Source organism: Brachyhypopomus gauderio, chromosome 9 (genome assembly GCF_052324685.1).
Source record: "Brachyhypopomus gauderio isolate BG-103 chromosome 9, BGAUD_0.2, whole genome shotgun sequence".
Taxonomy (NCBI): Eukaryota; Metazoa; Chordata; class Actinopteri; order Gymnotiformes; family Hypopomidae; genus Brachyhypopomus; species Brachyhypopomus gauderio.
This window is the reverse complement of record NC_135219.1, coordinates 26,590,211-26,603,705: the sequence shown is the minus strand read 5'-3', so window position 1 is coordinate 26,603,705 and position 13,495 is coordinate 26,590,211. Positions and strand designations below refer to the sequence as shown.

Below are 13,495 nucleotides of genomic sequence, written 5' to 3'. Positions count from 1 at the left end.
CCTTTTCTTATAAGGCCCCCCAGCTTTGGAATGATCTTCCTAAATGCGTCCGGGACTCTGACACAGTAACAATCTTTAAGTCTAGGTTGAAAAGCCACTTATTTAGTTTAGCGTTTGATAATTAATATCCCCCCTTAGATAAAGGTACAGATCCAGGGGTTCATAGACGAAGGGTTTTATGGTAGACTGGTGCACTGGTGCGGTCATCCTGTCACTGCTCGAGGTCACTCAAGTTTGTTGACAGTGCAGTGGACGGATGCCATTGTCTCAGGATGCCCCCAAGCCTGTGTTACCTTCTGGTTCTGCCTTTGTTAGCTAGGCTGTAATAATTTAACTTAATGCCGGAGTTGCTGCCACACTCCAGAAATGTTTATTATTTCACCTGTCCTGTATATGTCCCCATGCAGCGCTAATTTTCCCTGTTTCATTTCTCCACATGGCTGCCTGCCTGCTTGAGGAATAATGAGATGAGGAGACCAGCAATCCATCCTGGGCCTGCCACCTCCTGCCAAACCGGATGCCTACACCATGATGGACATTATTACATCTCTTTCCTTTTCTTTCTCTTCTTTCTGTATAAATTGTTGTTGTTGTCATGGTGACCGGTGTCGGCCAGAGGAGGATGGGTTCCCCCCCTGAGTCTTGGTTCCTCTCAAGGTTTCTTCCTCATGAAAAAAACTAGCGAGTTTTTCCATGCCACTTTCGCCTTTGGCTTGCTCACTGGGGGCTAGGACCCGGCACTTGTAAAGCTGCTTTGTGACAACTGTTGTAAAAAGCGCTATATAAATAAAATTTGATTGATTGATTGATTGACTCGATGCTACTGTTAATCGCCCTCTGGCCGTGGACAATCAACATTGGCAAGTTCCACCAATCTGGTTACAGAAAGGCTTTATCGGCTAACCAATGAGATGCTGTGGAAGGCGGGCGTTCTGGCATAAATGATGGCTGCAAGGACGGATGACAGAGAGAGACACCTGAATACCCCAGAGCGTGTACTGTGCTCACTGTTCATGTGGGAGGCTACGGTGGGGTAGGTTAGTTTCATGTTTGTAGTATTGTTTTGTTGTATAGGTGTTAGGGAAGGGGGCCGGTGTCACTTTTGTATGTTTGTTAGGTTAGGGGTTTTTTAGGTAGGGAAGAGTTTTTTATTTTTTTCATTGCTTTGATGCCCCCTGTGACCCACCGTAGTCAGACAAGTGTATGTGGTATGTGTACGGTAAATGGGCATTGCCATTTCAGCCCATTTTGAGAGGTTACGACTTTTGTCTAGACTTTTGTCTATGTACATCTGTTTTGTGTGTTGGCTCTCTGGACCAGTAAAATATCCAGTCGCTATCAGCTTGACACCGTGCCGTGTATATCTTATTCCACCCTACACCCAGTGACAACCCTGTGCACCCGTAGAGAGGGGGACGTAACACGGATCATTGCTGATTACGTCCCGCAAGTCTAGGACTGACTCTGGTGCCCCTCCTGGTGGTAGAGGGAGCGGCAGCCGAGCCAGCCCAGACACAAAAACATCACATGAAGCAACATCTCATACTGTCACTCAGAACAACAGACACACTAACACATCCACAATACTTCCAGCGTGGGTCTCCGTTGCAAATGAGCCATATCATGAAGTTCTTGTGTATGCTCTTCTGGATACACAGAGTGACACAACCTTTATCCTTGAAGACACTGCAAGGGTGCTCAATACAAGGAGTGAGCCAGTTCAGCTAAGGCTCTCCACACTGGCTTCAAGAAACACCGTTCTGTCCTGCCGGAAACTGACTGTGTTACTAGTAAGGGTTCTACTCAGATAAGATAATTACACTTCCAGTGACCTACCCCAGAGAGTTTATACCTGCAAACAGAAACCATATTCCCACACCAGATACCGTGAAGGTATGGTCGCATCTTGAACACATAGCAGATGAGATCGCTGTGATGTTGGTCTGTTAATCGGCTACAATTGTCCTTAAGCTCTCGTGCCAAGACAAGTGGTGTCTGGTGAAGATAATCAACCCTTCGCTCAGAGAACAGATTTGGGCTGGAGTGTGGTCGGCCATGGTAATCCATGCCTCAATTACGGAGATGCAATTGGAGTAAGCCACCAAGTCATAGTGGTGCCAGGGCTTCAGTCCTCTTCAACCCTCACAAGTGAAGTGCATTATGTCTGTAGAACACAAATCAAGGAAGTTATTTTACCAGCAGATCTCATCAAGGTGCTGGAATCTGACTTTGCTGAAAGAGCTTCTGAAACCAATCATGTCTCAAGAAGATCTGATTCTTATCAAAATTAAAAGAGGGCATCATACTCAACAGTGATGGACATTATGAAATGCACTGCCATTCAAGAAAGACAAACCCAACCTACCTGATAACAAGGTGTGCACCATATACCCTCTGTAGTGTCTGGAAAGAAAGCTGAGAAGAGATGACCAGTATAAAAGGCCTTCATGGATGAGACCATAACCCGTGGAGATGCAGAAAGGGTCCCAGAAGAAGACCTTCGCAAAACTCCAGCGTGGTACATTCCGCATCATGGGGTGTATTATCCACAGAAGCCTGGGAAAATATGCGTTGTATTTGATTGCTCCACCAAATTTCAAGGTACGTCCTTGAATGACCATTCAAGACTTACAAACACCTTGGTGGGAGTTCTGATTCACTTCTGAAGAGAACAAGTGGCAATTATGTGTGACATAGAGCGCATGTTCTACTAGTTCCACGTGAAAACGGAAGACCAAGATTACCTTCGATTCCTTTGGTAGGAGAATGGAAATCTTGAAGCCCAACCTTCCACCTATCGAATGAAGGTTCATCTGTTCTGTGCAGCGTCATCACCTGGCTGCACCAACTATGGACTTAAACACATCGCAGCTGGAGGACAAGGATGCTTCAGTGAAGACACCATCAAGTTCATGCAGTGACCCTTCTATGTTGATGATGGCCTGTCAAGTGTAGCTTCCACAAGTCAAGCTATCCAGCTGGTGAAAGAAGCAAGAGAACTTTTCAGCACAGGCAAACTACAACTGCACAAATTCTTCTAAAACAGCAAGGAAGTCCTTGCCACCATACCCAAAGAGGAATGTGCTGAAGCTGCTGTAGACAAAGATATGGCATTGGGTGAATTGCGGATGGTGTGCAGTGGTGCGTAGTTTCTGATGAGTTCCAGTTCAGAGTGGTCATCAAAGAGAACCCACTTACTAGAAGAGGAGTCTTGTCCACAGTTGCTTCAGTCTATGATCCTCTTGGATTCTGTCAGGGCTGGTCCCAGGGCGGCTCCTCCAGTCACCACCAGGAGGAGCCCACAGTGATGGCATGCACCTGTCATTCTATGTTTATAAGGATGTCAGACGCAGTGCCTCACTGCTGAGTTGTCTGCTTTCATGTTGTCAACCTCAAGCCGTTTCTTGCTACTGTCTCTGCTCGATGTCTCGCCACCCTGCCTATTGCTTATTTCAAGTTGTTTTATTTGTTTCTGTTTACTTCGAGTACTTACCTCCTGCGCCACTCCCTGGCCTCTCTCAAGTTTTCCTCCCGCTGTTATCCTTCCTGTCCGTTTGGTTTTGGTTTTTGGGAAGGGTTTTTTCCAGTGGTCCAGTGCCATAGGATCCAAGCATCCTATGGCATATGGATACTAGGCTGCAGCAAAGCAGTATCATCCCATATCTACAAATGCACCACGTGCAGGAAGTTCAGAAAAAGTCCAGAACAACAGAAGATGGCAGACCTCCCAAGGGACAGGATGGAAACCACCCCTCCATTCACTTACTGTGGGATGGATTGTTTTGGACCATTCTATATTAAAGCGGGAAGAAATGAGTTAAAGCGTTATGGGCTATTACTTACCTGCATGTGTTCCAGAGCAGTGCACATTGAGATGCTTGACGATTTAAGCACAGACGCATTCATCAACACCTTGCGTTCATTCATCACCATTCGTGGAATGGTACGCCAGATAAGATGTGATCAAGGGACAAACTTTGTCGGAGCTAGACGTGAGTTTGCTGAAGCACTAAATGTAATGAATCAGGAAGTGCTCAAAGAACTTGAATGTGAGTTCATCATGAACACTCCAGCCTCTAGTCATATGGGTGGAGTATGGGAAAGACAAATTCGTACTATTAGAAACGTTCTGACATCCATCCTGGAACAGTCATCCAGACATCTTGGCTGCTCCTCACTACGAACATTCCTGTATGAATCATGGCAGTTGTCAACAGCAGACCTCTAACCACTAATTGTCTCAACGACTCATCCAGCCCAGAGCCCCTTAATCCAAACCACATCTTAACAATAAAAACAACTATTCTCGCTCCACCTCTCGGAAGGTTAGCCAAAGAAGATCTCTACCTCCGTAAGAGATGGCGTCATGTCCAACTTTTGGCTAACCTCTTCAGGAAGCGGTGACAGAAAGTGTACCTCCTGAATCTACAACACAGAGAGAAGTGGATCAAAGATCGCAGAGATGCAAAGGCCAATGACATTGTTCTCTTGCAGGACGACACACCACGTAACCAGTGGAAGTTGGCAAGGGTTGTCGAGGTATCCCCAGGAAAGGATGGAAGAGTGAGAAGATTGAAATTGCTCATCAGTGACTCCAGCCTTGATAAGAAAGGAAAGCATGTTTCCAAACCTGTCTACCTTGAGAGGCCCACCCATAAGACTGTGACGCTGCTGGAAGCAGACTGAGGAACCCAGTCTCTTTCTCTTGTAGATGTCTTTCTGTTTGTCTATCTCTTTTATCTCTGTCTCCTTTAAGGTGCGGGTTGGTGACCATCCCTGAGGAGCCCAAAAGCCTGAAGCTAATGTTGTTTGTTTGCTGTTTATTATATTTTCATTTAGAGAAATCTAGAGAAAGGCCTTGCATAATTTTTTAGCATACCAGTTGTTGGTTCCTACTCCAAAAATCATTAAAGATCAAAGCGGAACAATATGTCTGCAAGAAGTTCCGGAGGAGCCCATTATATGTTTGGACGATGTTAAAGCAGCAGTCTGGGAATACGTGCATTATCGCAGTTTTATTTATTTCACCATTAAGTATTTAAAGTGTTTTCATGCGTCTGTAAAACGCTCTAAGAGAATCCATACCCTCCCTGTGTTATTTAAAGCAGCCAATGAGGTTTGTGTTCTGTTCTTTGTATATTGTTTGAGTAAGTTTAAGTAAGAAAGAAATTTACATAGCCGCTACTATTGCTAACATGCACGTAAGTTAAACGTAAGTTAAAGCATTTCATTGTATCACAAGTTTAAAATTATAATATAGTACAGGGTTAAAGTGTATTGATTTGTAGGTAAATTAAAACATTCACAATTGTATATTTGTACATTTGCTTTATTCATATTTGTGATATTGTGATTACATTACAGTTCTCACGTTTAGGGAGTTCAGAAAGCTCATGAATAAACATTTACATTTATGGCATTTAGCAGACGCTCTTATCCAGAGCGACTTACAAAAGTGCTATGTAGTAGCTTGGAATCTCCAAGGTAGTATAGATAGTCCTGAACACAAGGTACTCTAAGCTGGAATAAACCCTAATCAGTGCAGTTAAGAACAGTTGTGCTGTCGTCATCTTCATTATAACTAAGGGAGGCACACTCTCCTTTGCTGAGAACAACTGTCACGTTTGCGACGGGCAGGCATGACGCAAGTGCAGAGTTCTTAATAGATTTTAATGAAAGGGGAATAACAAACACGATAAGGACACGGAAGACAGAGGGAGCTAAGCAAACTAACGGGGAGAGAGCATGAACTAAACGGGTACGTTAAACAACTGGGAACAAGCATACGTATGAACACACAACCAACAAACTGTAAACACATAAGCAACAATGAATACCGGGGCAACGGGACACAGGAAACACAAAGCACAACAGTATGATAACCCAAACCGACAGCAAGATAGAACCATATAAGAAATACCAACGAGGGAGCATACACTCAGAACACAGGTGCTAGACACTGGGAACAACAACAAACAGACAGGGAGCGAAGTCAAAGGGAGAACATGAGTAGCGGGAGGAACAGGTCTTTGGGAGAAACGAGACAGAGGAGGAGCGAGGGATTACCGTGCAGGGAATGACCGACAACGGAGAACAACACTAGGGGGTTTTTTATACACAGAGACAAGACGGTGAAACAAGACTCAGGTGTGCAAGACTAACGACAAGGGCGTGACAGACAGACGGAGGGACGAATGGGAATGGGAGCTAGGCGGGACCAGGGAGGAGGGAGGGGCTGGACGTGACAACAACAAACAAGTTGCGACCGATCAGTGACATAGCAGCGCTGTGTTACGTCATCTATCCACGAATTGCAAAGCTACATCGGTCTAATCTTGAATTCCACCATTTTTATTGGACCGGAGTGAGCTGGTGACTTTGAATGTGAAACGGGGAGGGGTAGTGGGCCAACCAAGAAGCCTTGACAATGACAAGCTGATGCCTTCAAAGTGATTGAAAGCTGTTCTAACCAATAGTTCACTCGAAGCTGAAAAGATTAACACCTCACTTGCCATGATCTGTGAATGTTTGTCTTTGACAAGGACATGCGCAAAACAACAAGCCAGTTGGGATGTAGACATGCTAACCTAAGGTAGGCTAAGCTAAGGTAGGCTAAACACACGATTGACTCTGTTTGGCGAAACTGAAGCAGTTGTGGATTATTTTGTTTGATATTTTGATTGCGTATACTTTTGGACATCATAGAAAAGAAAAGGCTTACTTTGGCTCGAGTTTATGTCCAGTTGTTTGGGTACAGCAGTAAAGTTAGCATGAAGAGCTATGAAAATCTATGAAGGACTCACTTGTGTTTGTGAGCAGTGGCGGAGCCAAAGGGGGGGCAGGGGCAATTGCCACCCCCAACAGAGCCCTTGCCACCCCTAGTGCCACCCCACTGGACATGGTAAGAGAAAATATGTTTCCTTTTGTTTATCATTTGTATATGGACCCCTCTGATAAAGCCTTGGTCACCCTTTGACCACCCCTTGAAAAAAAGTCTAGCTCCGCCACTGTTTGTGAGTATGAATAAACAATTGTGCATACGAGAATCCTATTATTAACATAGCAATATTAACATTATTAACATATAATTTTTTAATATTATAACTTCATTTGGAATTATGTAAGATGTCCAACATTGTTTTGTTTTAGCAACAAAAATAAATAAAAAAGCTTGCATGCTCTTAATGATGGGCCAGTGTCTTGGATCAGCGTGTGCCACATTTGGACAAGGGTGTGGCACTGTGGACATTTTATGGGATATTTAATGCACAATGTTGTGTAACTCTTCAATACTTACATGTAAAATATGCTTTGCTGCTTGGCTGGGACATGTGAAAACCTTATTGGTAAGCAAAAGCCTCAGTTATCCTGAACTGGGAGACCTTGATTGGCTGGAAAAGTTTTATTTCATGGTGGATATGACAAAAATTCTTCTCTGGCACACTGCTGGACATTGACCCATCTCTGCTAAATATATCTGAAAATGACAGGGATAAGTCAGCCCCATCTTGAAATTGAATTGCTGACATAGTGGCTAAAGACCTATGGGTATCCAAGTTAAAAAGCCTGACGGCAGATCTCAAAGAAGCTGTCCACCAGAAAGTTACTCTCACTAAAGAGTACAAATGAAATTTTATTGAAAATCTCCCTTAAACAATAAACTTGTTTTTGAAGCATGGAGTGCCATTCCCTGCATGTATATGAAAATCTATGACTCAACATGTGACAAAGGATGTGATAAAGGCTCAGCAACTCTCTTGAGAGCGCCTTATAAAGGGCACTGAGCAGGTGTAGCTAATCAGGCTTGATTGGCCTGTTGGCTCCTTCTGGTGGGCGGTCTGTTGCTGGAGCCAACTCATACAAATAAGAGTCTACAGTCCTGTGTGAAGACCAAAGTATCAAGCTTCAGAAAGAGAAACCACATTAAACAGGTGCAAACACTAGCATCTAATAGCCTATTATTTTTCTGAAAAAAAGCATACATTTATTTCAGACCTAATTATTCTTTTTAATTCTATGTCCATGTGCTTCGGTTGATTGCTGGCTGAGAAAGCACTCTGAAGAGGATGAGAGCACACTGAAATTGACTTGTCAAAAACATTTATATATAAGCCCTATATTTGTATATAAGCCCTTTATTTGTATGTAAGCCCTATATTTATATATAAGCCCTATATTTGTATATAAGCCCTACCTATCCATAGCCTCAGTGCGAAATATTGCAGACCTTCTTGTTAAGCATACAGAGTGTCATTCATGCCTGTTTATTCATAACTTGATCTGGTTCATTGTTTATTCTGCTCTTTTGGATGTCCCCTTTGTACTATTGCTTGGCAGTTTCTGGTTTTTGGGGTTATTGACCTGGACTGTTTTTGAAGCTGTTTTTGGATTACCTTTGAATGTTATCTCCCTGGATCTGGCTTTGAACCCTGTCCTTTATGACTGTGCTCTGAACATTTAAAAGCCATTGTCATATACACTGCACACATCTGCAAAGTGACAAGTACCCAATCTCATACCTACATAGTTCAATGTTTAATTTATTTCAGAGTAGCCCTACATATGCAAACTACACTTCTGTTTGTTGTATTGTTTTAACAGGAACATTTTTTAAAAGCTGTGTAATAAGTGACAGTTAGTATATAGTCATTGAGTAAATGAATTCATGATGAACTAAGCTATAATTTAACAGTATAATAATTTAATCATTTCTAAGTACTTTACTAATTAACAGAAAAGGCATAATGAGCAGCATGTCACGTTGACCCCTCCCTTTTGGGCGTGTGTTTACGTTGTCTACGTCTAGTCGTCTGCGTCTGTGGATCTCCGTGGGTGTGGTTGTGTCTTGTGCTAATCCGTCTCACCTGTGGCTCGTCTTGTTATCACGTGGGGTTTATGTGGTTTGTCTATTTAATGTACGTTTGTGCAGTGTCCTGTGCTCGTCGTTGTTTGAGTCTACGTGTCACCATATGTTAAGTGTTATATGTGCGCTGTCTGCGCACTTTGTGTGAGCCAAATAAATTTAACGTTCATTCAGCTAAGGATTTCCTGTCCCATCCTTCATCACTCCGGATGTTACACAGCAACACACATAATGGTAAAAATGAGCTATTAACATGTAATTATTTACCCTTAAAATAACAAAGTGTAATATATTAATAATAGTTCTGCCCACAACAGGTATTTGGACCAGTTAGACAGATTTTTTATTTCAAAATGGTTTCAGGAATTTACTTCACTCCTGGTTTATCCATTCACACTGTCCTTTAGACAGAGGATAGTTGCCTGATGTCAGATTGACAATCACTCCCAAATATTCAAAGAAAGTGGTCTATCCCTGGGAGGTGATCTTAGCTTCCTGGGTGGACAGGATCTGCTCAGGTATCCTCAGGTGATGGCAAAGAGTCTTAGTGGTTTGAAAGACAGTGGAAAGGCTGATAAAATGGAATTAACTGCACCCCCTCTGGAAATGTGATCTACAATGGTGATTATGGTGGTATGTCCCCGGGAACAAGGGAAATCAGTTACAAAATTCATAGCTACATGAGACCATGACACAGTACTGCCAGACGCATGAGTTCAGCAGAAGGTCACCAAATATGATGTCACTCAAACAGGAAAATTTAATCAGGTAATTCAGTAAACTTGTAAACGTGTGCATTTATAGACCATCACTTATAATTATAGAATAAAGATACATAACGTCGTAATCCTGCCGTCTACTAGTATTTACATCAGAAAGACTGTAAAAGTTCTTGAACTTACATATGCATGATATTCTTCAAGTTGTAAAAAGAATGTTTTTCTAACTTCTTCAGTGCATCATCAACTGACAAATACCTGAAAAAAGAGAAGTAAAGAATAAGACATTTGTTTTTTTCTATAAACAATTCAAGCAATGTTTACTACATAATACTATGGTTTGAAATGGTGCATTATTACTGCATCTTTTGTTACATGAATTGGCCTGGAAAACTCGTGAAATAATGTGAATAAATACTATGGAAATAAAGCTGCATAACATGATGGTATTAATTCTAAGTGTATACAACCTTATGTTTTTTTCATGTTTGGTGTAAGATGCCATTGCTGACTTTTTGCCAACTGATTTTGAAAAGGCATGCTCTTGAAGACACATTGTGGCACATTTTCTTGTCTTCCGCATGTGCCACTCCCAAGCCATTTGTAACCCCGCCCCATGATTATCATATCCACCTGTTTCTAGTTGTTTCCCTTGTTAGTCCATTGTATTTAAACCCTGTTCTTTGTCTTGATTGTGAGTTTCTGGATGTGAGGTCTGTTTCAAGTTATTGTTGTTGTGTTCTTAGTGGTTGTTTTGACTTTGTGCTTATCTTCTTCTTCTTCTTCTTCTTCTTTCGGCAATTCCCATTTAGGGGTCACCACAGAGGATCAAACTCCTCCATCAGGCCCTGTCCTGAGTGTCCTCCACTGACACACCAGCCACTCTCATATCCTCTACCACTGCATCCATAAACCTCCTCTTAGGTCTACCTCTCCTCCTCTTGCCTGGAAGTTCCATCCTCAAGACCCTCCTACCAATATACCTCTCCTCCTTCCTCTGTACATGTCCAAACCATCTCAATCTCGCTTCTCTTACTTTATCTCCAAAACATGCTACATGTGCTGATTCTCTAATAAACTCATTTCTGAGTTCTGAGACACTCCAAATGAGAATCCCAACATCTTCATCTCAGACACCTCCATCTCCCTCACCTGTTTCTTTGTCAGTGCCACTGTCTCCAGTCCATACAACGTAGCAGGTCTCACTACTGTAAGTAGGTAAACTCGTCAACCTTCACCAAATCAACTCCTTGTAACTGGACCTATCCACCGTCTGCCCTCTCATTCACACACATGTACTCTGTTTTACTCCTGCTCACTTTCATTCCCCTGCTCTCTAAAGCATATCTCCATCTTTCCAAGCTCACCTCCACCTGCTCCCTACTCTCACTACAGATCACAATGTCATCAGCAAACATCATAGTCCAAGGGGACTCCTGCCTAACCTCGTCCGTCAGTCTGTCCATGACAATTGTGAAAAGGAAGGGACTCAGGGCTGATCCCTGATGTAGTCCTACCCCCACTTTAAACCCGTCTGTCATTCCTACCGCACATCTCACTGCTGTCACACTGTTCGCATACATATCCTGCACTACCCCCACATACTTTTCTGCTACTCCTGACTTCCTCATACAATACCACAGCTCCTGTCTCGGTACTCTATCATAAGCTCTCTCTAAGTCAACAAACACACAATGTAACTTCTGTTGGTTGTAACTGTCCTTCCCTATACTTCTCCATTAACACTCCATTAACAAACATAGCATCTGTGGTGCACTTAGCTGGCATGAAACCATACTCTGCTCACAGATCTCTACCTCTCCTCTAAGCTTAGCTTCCACTACTCTTTCCCAGATTTTCAGGCTGTGACTGATCACCTTTATTCCCCTGTAATTACTACAGCTCTGAACGTCACCCTTATTCTTGAAAATCTGGACCATTATGCTTCGTCTCCACTCCTCAGGCATCTTCTGACCTTCCAAGATTCTGTTAAATAACCCCGTCAAAAACTCCACTGCTGTCTCTCCCAAACATTTCCATGCCTCCACAGGAATATCATCCGGTCCAACTGCCTTACAATATTTCATTCTCTGAATTGCAGCCCTTACTTCCTCCTTGCTCACCTGAGGCACTTCCTGATTCACAACCGCTACCTCTTTTAACCTTCTTTCCCTTTCATTCTTTTGATTCAACAGTTCCTCAAAATACTCCTTCCACCTTCCCAAGACACTCTCCTCACCAGACAACACATTTCCATGTTTATCCTTTATCATCCTAACCTGCTGCACATCCTGTCCATCACAGTTTCTTTGTCTGGCCAATCTGTACAGATCCTTTTCCCCTTCCTTAGCGTCCCCTTCCTTCTCATACAGCTTGCTATATGTCTTCTCTTTAGCTTCTGCCACTGCTCTCTTTGCCTTACGACACATCTCCTTGTACCTCTGTCTACTTTCTTCATCTCGCTGAAAATCCCAATTCTTCTTAGCCAACCGCTTTCCTCTCAAACTTTCCTGAACGTCCTCATTCCACCACCACGACTCCTTGTCTATCTTCCCTCTGTCCTGAGGTCACACCAAGTACCTTCCTAGCCACATCCCTCACTGCATTTGAAGTCTCATCCCAGGTATCCAGAACACCACCATCATTACCCAGTACCTGCCTCACCTCATCCCTGAATTTTACACCACTGTCCTCATCCTTTAACTTCCACCACCTGATCTTAGGTTCCGCTCTCACTCTCTTCCTCTTCTTCACCTCCAAAACCATCCTACATATCACCATCCTATGCTGTTTAGCTACACTCTCCCCTGGTAACTCATTGCAGTCCCTAACCTTTCAGGTTTCGTCTCCTACAGAAGATATAGTCGACCTGTGTGTATCTTCCCCCACTATTATACGTTACCCTGTGCTCTTCCTTTTTCTTAAAACCCTCATGTCCTCATTTCCTGTTTATCCCCCATGTCCACCGGGTCAAAAAGACCCGTCTTCACTAAACCCCCTATATTAGCAGCGTAATTGAATTTTCAACACCAAATTTCATCTTGCATATTGTCATTCACCACAAAATGTGTGAATACATGAGTTTTCCCTCTTCACTTGAATTTCTATAGCTTAACAAATGAATTAAACATTTTTTTAAATTTCCAAAAATTGTCATTTTTTTTCATCCAAATTTCTTCTTTTTCTCTTCAATTATAAAAAATGTGAAATATAACATAACCATTCAACTAATTAGCACATGTAGGGCAGTATGCAAGTGCACAGCCTTTGCAGATATACTTCTTACACCTGCAGCACACAGTGTGTGTTTTACAGTCCTTCTTTTGAGGGCAGAACTGATATCTCTTCCTCTTACTTGCCCCATCTGGGGGAGTGGCTGTGGTAGCTGCATCCTCAGGTTGATCAGCAGCTCCTGTATGGAGATAATTCTGTAGCAAAACTTGAGAGCGTGAATGACCTGATTTGAGCACTTGTAAAACAAAATCTGTACGTGTATTTTTAATTTGAGAACTTGTAAATCGTAGCACTAAACGTAGATAATATAAATATACTCCCGCAAACCGTAGCTATCTCTGATCACTATTTAGTCAAATTTGAGATTCATCTTAACATAAATACCCGCCCGTCTCCTCGGCAGTGTATAAAGCGCTCGATAAATTCATTAACATCAACACAGTTTATTGAAGCCCTCCCTGATTTAACTGCTCTAGCCCACTCGCCATCCTATCCAGGAGAGTTAGACAGTCTAACCAACTGCATAGAGAATACCTGCAGATCAGCTCTAGATATAGTAGCTCCACTCAAATATAAAAAGACTAGATCTAAAAAACTCGCTCCATGGTACACTGACCAAACTAGAAACTTAAAACAAATAGCACGTAAATTAGAGCGTAAATGGCGATCTACTAAGTTG

At 42.7% G+C, this 13,495-nt stretch overlaps 1 protein-coding gene across 1 annotated transcript in view; it reads right to left on the bottom strand.

Moving 5' to 3' along the window:
- The window catches only part of tshr (thyroid stimulating hormone receptor), a 169,491-nt gene that overhangs the window by 108,124 nt on the left and 47,872 nt on the right, over positions 1-13,495 (bottom strand). The window contains 1 exon segment of the mRNA XM_077018157.1: positions 9,766-9,840. Coding sequence (XP_076874272.1) covers positions 9,766-9,840 — 75 coding nt within the window.